Here is a 10148-nt window from a genome sequence, read left to right on the forward strand (position 1 = left end):
ATGTATTATTACATGCTTTCTGTGGTAGGATTTTAAATCTACATGATATACTATATGCACATAAAATATTTTATTAATTATAACATATATTCATAATGCATAAATACTTAAACACACACTAATTTGGACTAGTTTTGGCATCCTAAGCAAGCAAACAACCTAAATTATTACAATAATAATTAGAAATAGCTTCAAACAGCCTCTGAACCGCACGAACCAACTCGAATTGGACCCAAACCACTTGAACCAAACCTTCAAGGCTCCAAAATGAGTTGAATCAGTCCTCCACGAACCGAACCAATCCACCCTCGAATTTTCCGAGTCGCACGTGCACATTTCTGGAGTGAATGAAGCACAACGTTGTAATGCTTTAAAATAGCGTTGCAACGCTTCAAAATGTTCTTTAAAAACTGTGTTGAACGAAGAGCAACGTTGCAACGCTCTAAGGGAAGTGTTGCAACGCTGCGTGGTAGTAGCTTTAAAACTGGTTTTCTGTAGCTGACCTTTCTTGCTTCTTTCTTTAGTTCCTACCCAATTACAACTCTATTGACTCTAAAAAATTTACAGATACTTAATCACACACTAAGACCCTTAAACAAAGAGTCAATTACAACAATTAACAATGAATTGAAAAGGAATCTAATGCCAAAACTGGAAAAAGAAATCCATATCAGTACCCATTTTCATGCTACCTATGAAAAACACCCAGCAAACTAAAATTAACATGAATTGAATGTTTAAATCATGCTCTGATACCAATTGTCGACGTTGACATTCAACATACGGAAGCAATTAGGATTTTAAGCACTCTAGTTCCATCAATTTTAGCTAAGAAACATGAAAGTTCAAAATATAAAAGTAGGGTTTTTGAAATTTACCTTTGAATAATTCCTCAAATCTTCAAATCCAGCTTGAATATCGTCTCCAGTAAATAGTAGATCACCACTTGATCTTCCCTACTCTTCTCTAGAACCTTAGATTGGAAGGTGGATTCCAAAATGAGGTTGAATTTTTTGGAGGTTGGACAAGTTTTTTGGTGTTTGGTGTTCTTGTGTTGAAGAACTTTTCTTCAACAAATCAGCAAAATTACAAATTGCATGTCCATCAACCTCAGCTAAGACTATTGAGTTTTGTTCAGCTCACCCATTAAAATTAATTTGATGTGAGAATGACACGAAAACCATTAAAACTAAGTGAACATTTGGCATCCAAAGTGGGAAAAACCCTCTAAAACCAATTTCAACCTAATTAAAAAAAATTCAATTAAATCGATTTTTTAATATTTTATTTAATTTTCCAAATATAATCAAATTAAAACAAAATTAATTTATATATTTTATTTTTGAAAAAAAATCAAATTTTATTTTTTAAATAAAATTAATTCAAATAATTAATTTAAAAAAAAATTATTTAAATAATTAAGTAAAAAATTTAATTAATTAAAATAATTTAATATACAATATTAAATTATTAAAACACCAATTCCATAATCATGAATCCCTATTCATGTAATTAATATTTAAATCAAATATTATTTAATTCTCCAATTTCGTTTAATTCGATAATTAAACGTGTAATTATATCACATATAATTACTGATTCCCTTAATTCGAATTTGAATGTTTCAAATTTACTCATCGCGTTATTCTAATGTTTAATCCGTTTGTGAGCTAGTAGGGGATCTAATGAACCTACATTTCATCAGCTCCAACGATCCGAGATTAATTGGCTAAACTCTACCGTGTCATTCCACTAAAACCCAGTAGTTGTACTCCCCTCATTGTAGATATATTTTTGTCCACTTGATTTAACCATAATTAGTAAGTCGACCCTTCACAAGTTGTTCATAATAACGACTGGGTTAAAAATTGTTTTACCCCTAAGATTAAATCTTGCTCTTTAAGTACCACTGATCCTCTAATGAACAATTGGTTTGTGATCAAATCACCAAACCAAGTCCCTCTCGGGTCAATGAGAGGATGGGCTCCATTGTTCAAGACCCGGAGTCAACACTTGAACAACCTCTCTACTATCCTTCAAAGCGGGTAAGAGTGAATTCCATCTTGCATCCTATGTCCTCAGCTATCTATCTCGTCTTACCCCTGAAATAGGAGATTTATTGAGCTAGCGCTATTGAGTCAATCCTCACCCATGCAAATTTAAAGATAATCCTGAATAAATAAGAGTTCATAGTTAGCTCAGGATTAAAGTCAAGTTACCTAGGTCATTGATTCGAAATAGTCGGTCTTTAACAGTAAACAGTGTTATAAAGTAATAATGACTTATTTCTTAGTCCAGTCTTATAAAAACTCTTTGCATAAGATGCCCCCACTCGTATGTCTCCACATGAACAATTTAGGATCACATCGTTTGTACTAAATACAAAGTGTACTGCATCCGATAGTATTTCCATAATAAGATTCCCAGCCTTATCCGTATACTATAAACCGTTTTGGCTATTTACTTGAACTTTATCCACTCTTATGTTTTCATATAAAGTCCAATTACTCATGTAATAGTCATCTTAGTTTATTGGATTTAGTGCAATTTATATATTCAATAACAGTTTTATTGAATAAAACCTCAATAACATCTTTATTACGAATAGAATATGTTTAATTTTACAAACTGTGAGTTTTAGGATATACAACCCAACGAAATAAAGATAAAAAAAATCTGAAAATATAATATGTCATGTTATAAACTCAATTATTTTCTTAAAAAATATAATATGTATTATATAATTTATCATAAATTATATAATATTACAAAGGAAAATTATTTTAAATAACAAAACTGCTAAAATTATTTACAACTAATAGCAAAACATTAAAGTCTATCTATGATAGCGATATAATATTATATAATTTATCATAAATTTTCCAAGTCTATCTATTATATAATATTACAATAGACTACTATCTGTGTCAAGTAGTATATCGCTATCATAGATAGACTTTGATATTTTGCTATTAATTGTAAATATTTTTGTTTATTGTCTTATATTTAAAAATAGTCCTATTACAAAATAATAATTATCTAAATTGTTTACCTTAAATCATATTCCTAAATAAGCTAATAATAGTTTATTGTTAACTAAATATTAGTGGGTAACTACAACTATTTTGATGATTTATAAATATATAACATCAAACACATTTTTAAACAATGTCTAAATTAAAATTCAATTTCTAAATCCTCTATCCAACCCATCTGAAAATTACATGAAATATAGCTTTATCCTCACTGATATCACATGTTTTCAAATTTTCTACCAAAGTAACAAACAAGTCCTTAAAGTTTTGAAGGTTGGAATAATATTGCGTATGATTCAAAACACAATAAAACCTTAAAAGGAGAAATCACATTACTGATTTGACCACAGTGAAGCCTCCATCAACAACCAAGTTTTGACCACTTATATAAGCTGATTCATCCGAAGCAAGAAACAAAACAGCATCAGCTATATGGCTAGTCTTCAACACCACACCCTTCAAGCTTGCTGATGAACAAACAATCTCTTCAACCTCACTCTCTTCCAAACCGAAAGCCCGACAGGTCAATGGTGTCGCCACCGCATGTGGCGACACGCAGTTCACCCTAATCCCATGCGCCCCGAGCTCCCCGCAGCTCGACCTCATCACCCCCAACACTGCATGCTTTGAGCTTGTATATGCTAGTGGTGGTGTCCCGGCAATCACCGCTGCTATGCTCGCCGTGCAAATGATTGACCCTCGTATCTTTCGCTCTACCATTACTCGTCCAGCGTGCTTGATCGTTGCAACAACCTTTTAGACGAATGAAAAAAAAAAAATTAAACATAGTGTAACCTATCAGGTTAAACTTTAGGATTAACTACGGCAATATATGTAACATACCCCATGGACATTGGTTGCCATTACGTTGTCAAAGTTGGACATATCAAGCGTTAGAATTGAAGAAATGACAGGGTCTGTGATGCCGGCATTGCTAAAGAGAATGTCAAGTCTGCTGTGTTTTTCGACGGTATAGTTCACTGTTTCTTCAACTTGCTTCTCGTCTCTTACGTCGCAGTGGTGAAAGCTGGCTTGGTCGATGCCAATGGAGGCTACCACTTTCTGGCCCAATTTGTCGTCGATATCGGCTACGACAACGAAGGCGCCATTAGCTACAAATAGCCTCGCCGTCTCCTTGCCAATGCCGCTGGCAGCTCCTGTAATGAGAGCCACCTTCCCATGCAGCCGCCTACGAGAGTAATTTTGTACATAGCCAAAGAGCTTGGGAAGATTGTGTGCAAAAGTTCAGATGTCGGTAATAAGGATAGTAAAGAGAGAAGATATTGTTACCTTGGTTTAGACATTGCTGAGGCCATTGTCTTCAAACTAAGCAGTTCAAAATTATTCAAATTTTCCACACTACAAATAATAAGCTCTTTAGAAAATATGTAGATATTTATAGATGTATGAAAGTCTAAGTATGCCAAATTCAAGTTGTATACTTTAGGCATAAATTCCTAGTGGCTTTGTTTTTGCCTATCACAAAAAAATCTTCATACCCAATAGAAAATAATTATCTTCAATTATATAATTTTATGATCACTCTTTCTCTAATCAATGTGAGATTTTGTTCGCACTCCTAATATTTAGGAAACAATAGACACATATTCTATGCCAAATTTACTTTAAATAGTTTCGTTTTGCTATTCGTTTTGAAATTCTTTTAACTATTTTCTTCTTTTTTTTAAATCAGAAATGGCAGAAGGCTTTTGGGATTCTATTTCCCTTCTTGTTTTATTGATGAAACTATATGGATAGATCATTTCGGTCCCCTTTCGTGCCTAGTGGGTGTCAATTAATTTTATTGACAAAAAAAAAACGTGGTGCTTTGGTAGTAGCCAATTTATATTTTTTTTACGTTTTTTTTATTATTTGAGTTCGAGGAATATGGAATTTGGCAACATATTTTTTAAAAAATTATTTTCAAATTCTATTAATTAAAAGTTGAAAATATACTTTTAGCCTATGTTCATAAACTCAATTCTTTTTTGTGAAAATAAAATTATATATAATATAAATACATTATAAAACTATATTGATATTTTAAATTAATAACTTATATAAAATTTTAACATAAAACATTGCTCATAAATAAATCAATAATATTTTATTTCAAATCTATTAAGTCAATAGCTACCATTACTTTTATGGTCTATAAATATATTATAAAAACACATTTTGGACAAGTGTTTAAATTCAAAATCAAATTATTGAATCTATTAACAAAATATCTTAAAGAACATGAAATATAAACTATTTTGTTTTCATTTATTTCCTTATTTTTAATTCTTAATTTTGTAGCAAAAGGCGAGTATATATATCTGGTATAGAATAATGGAAAAGACTCATGAAATATAAGTAGTATGGTAATTTTTTTTTTTTTTTTTATTATTATTGTCTTAAGAGAGAAGTCTTGAATTGGTTGCGCACTTGATCGTTACCTATATAAATTCAACCAAAAATATTATTGCATTATATATTTTATATTTTTATTACTTAATTTTTTTTAATTTTCTTCGGTCAAATTCTACCTAAGAACATTTATTTACCATTATTCTTTATTTATTTTTTCAACCACCATTGTACTCCCTCCAATTTATGTCACCTAATATAGTGTGTTTGATATAACTTTTTTTAAGGGTATAATTTTAAAAATAAATTATTTAAAAAAATTAAAATAATCTGAACAGACCCAAAATTTATACTTTATACTTTTATACCTGATCGTTTAAGTGCTGCTACTTTAATTGTTACATAATACAAACTCAATATTTTCTATATCATAATGATTCTTAATATTATTTCAATTTGCAACTATAAAATAATATAAATTCCCTGTCTCAAACTGAGTATAGTTTAATTGACATACGATTGTGCCTGATCGTTTATTGTATTTTGTAATTGTTGCATAATAATTACTTCATATTTTTATATCATATATATCAATTCTAATATGATAGTAATTATTGCGGTTTTTAATTGTGTTATGTAAAGTTTCAAAACCATGTTTAAATTAGTAATAAATATTTTTATTTTGTAAACAAATTATTCTTTTTTAAAAATAAAATTTAACCACATTAATATATTTATCATTGGTGATTTCTATTATATTCTTATTAATGACATTTTGTTGTTTATATTTGTATGTTTTATTTGATTTTTTTGTGATATAATGAATTTCAATCTACCACATATCTCATTATCGAATCCATATAGAAATGTGAAAATATCGATCTTGTTGAAAATTTGATACCATAATTATTGTACTAAACAAAAATATAACAAAACCCATTATGTAAGTGCACATGTTTTTAGCTTATTTAATGACAATGGAAAAGTCAATTCATTGACAATAAATTCGTTGTACACTCATGAAGGTATGAAAGGAGGACAAAATAAGCAAATTGTTGAGCTTCTTCGATTTCAATTGAACCCCTGCAATAACAATAAATGTGAAAGATTTGTAAATCTAATTACATTTGCAATTGTGACTCATTACGATTGGTCTATCTGAAATCTCATTAATAATTACACTAACTTTTATTATAGAATTGGTAAGCATGGCTCTAGTGTAGTTTGTAACTTTTATTTTGGAATATGTTGTAGTTCGTTTAACGTCTAACTTAATATATATATATCTTTATGCAATAATTAATATCATAGAGAAAAAGTTAAGTTCAGCGAATAATCTACAAGTATATCGATCCTCTCAACTGCCTCGCCCTCCTCGTGTATTAGCATGCATAACTCACATCTTCTGTGGAGCTTTGAAGTCGTCGTCAATGGTAGAATATAACAGAATCTACCATATCAACTCTTATGAGACTACGATCCAGGGTCTTACTCCTTCGGTTACCCCGCCTACTTTAATTGTCCAACGTAATCCTTATGAGTTAATGGGATATTATAGTCATTTCTCTCACAGTGATCTGTCCGAGCTTTCCAATCTTCAGCTAATCGCTGTGGCCGGTGGGTGGTTCGTCCACTTCAAAACATACTATCTCCATCATCTCTGCCTCAAATGTAGGTTCTTTTGAACGGCGATAATAATTACAGAGTGATTACACACCTTTGTACAAAAACGATTTAAATAATTTACATAATTTTAAATTTAAATAAGCATTTGAGTAACCATTTCTTAGACTAATTTGGCTGTGAGTCTAAAAATGGGTCATTGATGTCGTAATCGGCGAAGGGATCATAATCAACTTCGTCATCTTCGACTTCATTATTTACTGATGCAGAAGAATTTGTATATTCTTGACTTTCTTCATGGTCTAATAACTACTTGATGACTGTATTGAGAACTGAAGTAAAATCAGTGTGTGATCCTACTCCAATGAGAGAACTCATGATTAAATTTTTTGTCAAAGTAAATTGTTCATCTTCTTGATGAGATAAGTCTTGAAGTGAACATTGACTTTGAACCAATCTTTTAGCTTTGACGCTTCTAGATGAGAGTAGTCAAGCTTTTCCCACTAATTGATCCTTGGTGCTTTGTTTAAGACTTTGAAATTTTCATATGGTCCTAGTCGGAAATTCCAACAAAAAATCCACGAAATTTGAAAATATAATGCAAATCTAAACGTATTTGAAAAGGGAGACGCATAAATGCTATTTTGAAAAAGGTCGTAAGACCTTTGGACTTCTACTGGGAAGATTTCTTTTGATAGTCCAAAATAGTTCCACCATGCTTGAAACCAATTTGGAAAATGCATTTTGTAAGCTTGCTTACAAAATGTCACAAACCAAGAATGGTTGTATGCTTGAAACCAGAAAATATTATATCATACTCGCATATAGTCACGGTATGTATATGTTTGAGGTTTGATGATTTTTTAGAATTTCTTTGCTACAAACACCCCTTGATTCTAATAGGATGGAGTTAGCACTTTGAATATTTTTAATTTTGAGAATACAATTTTTTAAGGATTGGAACGACCAGAACATGAGTAATTTCCATGGATTTGGTGTCCACCAAGATGAATTCATAGAAAGTTCTGGTTTTTATACATCTTCGGGAAGACAGTTGAATCCGTGAGGGAATACTTGAGAACATACTTCTTGAATGGATGGTTTGTCAAACTCTGACTCAATCATTAGATCGACCATTATTGTTTTAGTCAAATATTCTGAAATTGGTGGCCTCGGTTGGAAAATATTTGGCTTTACCACTTGGGAAAATGTTGATGGGTTTTTGGGAATTAAATTTGAAAATGGCCTCATGGGTCTCTTATTTGAGTTGTTTGCTTCCGAAGGACGTAACAGTGTTGTTGATGGTTGAGGAGGTAGGCTTAAGGATCCTGACTGTATTGAAGCCATTGATATAAGGGAGCTCAACTATATGCTTTTTGTGGGCCCAAAAGGAATTTGGGATGTCCGAACAAATTTCAGCTTCCATTTTCTTTAGCAGATGCTTGATTTTCTTCCGGACCGAAGGCTTAGTAATTTTGTCAGCAACCTTCTTATTTTGAATGTCATCTTGAATTAACTCAATTTTCTTCTCTTTCTTAGAAATCCTATTGATAAACTGCTGGATTTCTTCTTCAATATTTGAAATGTTCTTAGATGTTAACAGATGATAGAAATGAAAAGTCATTATTTTTCCAAATTTTTTAGATGATAATCCTTTCTCAGAAACGTGAAAAGGGTATAATTGAGTAAGGGTATGCGCAGAATAACTTCCTCCGATAGGTCTTTGACTAAAAGAAATGTGTTAACGAAACACACATCTCCTTTACAAATATGCGCTTTTGGCAACTTATAATTAATGTGAAGTCTCTGGTTGTTGGCTCCTCTCAGAACTTCCATTGTTTTTTCAAAATACCTTGAGGGTATTAATCCTTCTTGGATGACGTTTTGGTCTGCTCCAATATCTAGTAAGGCAACTGCTTTAAACTTAAAATCCTGGACCTTAATGGTGACCTTAGATAACCATCTTTTATTGTAGACTTTACTGATATGGTTGATTCCCTCTATATCATCTCTTTGGACTCTTGAAGTTTCTCCTAGGGTAATCGCTTTTGTTGATTGTTGTTGGAAATCATTGAATGCATTTTCTAGGATCGACAACCATTGCTTATTGATGGTGACTTCCCTTTTGATTTTCTTGACTTTCGTGTGGAGGTCAGAAGCCTTTACAGGTTCTTGGAATGACTCACCCGATTGAGTATTTCTTGAAAGGAATATTGAATTGGCTCCAAGACTTGAGGCTTCATATTTGGCCTTCTAGAGACTTTCTAAGTTTTAGGAGGACCGTTTTCTGAGATATTTCATTAGGAAACTCTTCTATTAGATCAAGTAGATGCTCATGGTCTCTTGTTAAAACATTGATACATCCTGCACAAGGGACAACCTCTTCTGAATGTTGAGAGGAATCAGAAGAATATCCTTCAGAGGAGGAATCTTCAATAACTTCATTGATTAGTCCCTCGGAAGATGATTCTTCTGAAATAGAAATTTCATCTTCAAAACGGATGGCAAAGAGAAGAGATTGTTTTAGGTCATTGTCAATCTCTAGGGTGTTGATTTTTTTTATCAAGGGGCATTTATTAGCATAGTGACCCTCTTTGTTGCGTCGGAAACAAGTGGTTCCTTTCTTTTTGGAATACTTCTTATTTCTATTGTAGTACTTCCTCTTTCGGAGTTTTTCTTCTTCTTTCGTTCATCGTCCTTTTCTGTAGAATTTATTAGAAGATTTCTTCTTTGTCTTTGAAGGCAGTAGATCTTGTTCAACGTCGTATTGTTTGCAGAAAGTTCCTTATTCCTTTCGATAATCTGCATCTTTGATGATTCTTTGATTATGTTTGTTGTCTTTACAAAGACTTAAGCACAATGCTTGAATGTTACTGGTAATGTCTCCGTAGGTGAGAGAGTTCCAGTTGATTTTATTTACTTCAAAGATCTCAAACATCTTCTGATAAAATTTTTTGGCAATATAAGGAGGTAATCCTTCTACAAATTTTTGTTTCCAGATTTCGTCTCCACAGGATGTAAGGTTATAAATTCGCTCCATAAAAATGTCCTTGTACCATTTGAAATCACTCATCCTCCTGCAACGCATCTTAAGAAGTGCTTCAGTAGTTTGATTACTGTAGATGATTGTTCGTCCTA

General features: G+C 31.8%; 1 protein-coding gene across 1 annotated transcript; it reads right to left on the reverse strand.

Annotated features, from left to right (window-relative positions):
* Positions 1-3230: 3230 nt before the first annotated feature.
* LOC120085418 (short-chain dehydrogenase reductase 3b-like) lies at positions 3231-4413 on the reverse strand. Its single transcript, XM_039041380.1, has 3 exons — positions 4326-4413; positions 3879-4224; positions 3231-3788 (listed from the first exon to the last, which is right to left on the reverse strand). Exons 1-3 carry the CDS (start codon positions 4349-4351, stop codon positions 3363-3365), a joined length of 798 nt encoding a protein of 265 aa, XP_038897308.1. The 5' UTR covers positions 4352-4413; the 3' UTR covers positions 3231-3362.
* Positions 4414-10148: the final 5735 nt, after the last annotated feature.

Source organism: Benincasa hispida, chromosome 9 (assembly GCF_009727055.1).
Source record: "Benincasa hispida cultivar B227 chromosome 9, ASM972705v1, whole genome shotgun sequence".
NCBI lineage: Eukaryota > Viridiplantae > Streptophyta > Magnoliopsida > Cucurbitales > Cucurbitaceae > Benincasa > Benincasa hispida.

Excerpts from the sequence above, each read along its gene's own strand:
- LOC120085418 (XM_039041380.1), bottom strand. The coding sequence starts at position 4,351 with ATGGCCTCAGCAATGTCTAAACCAAG. Across the intron at positions 4,225-4,325 it reads TCAGCAATGTCTAAACCAAG|GCGGCTGCATGGGAAGGTGG; the intron begins GTAACAATATCT and ends TTACTCTCGTAG. Across the intron at positions 3,789-3,878 it reads TGGCAACCAATGTCCATGGG|GTTGTTGCAACGATCAAGCA; the intron begins GTATGTTACATA and ends TTCGTCTAAAAG.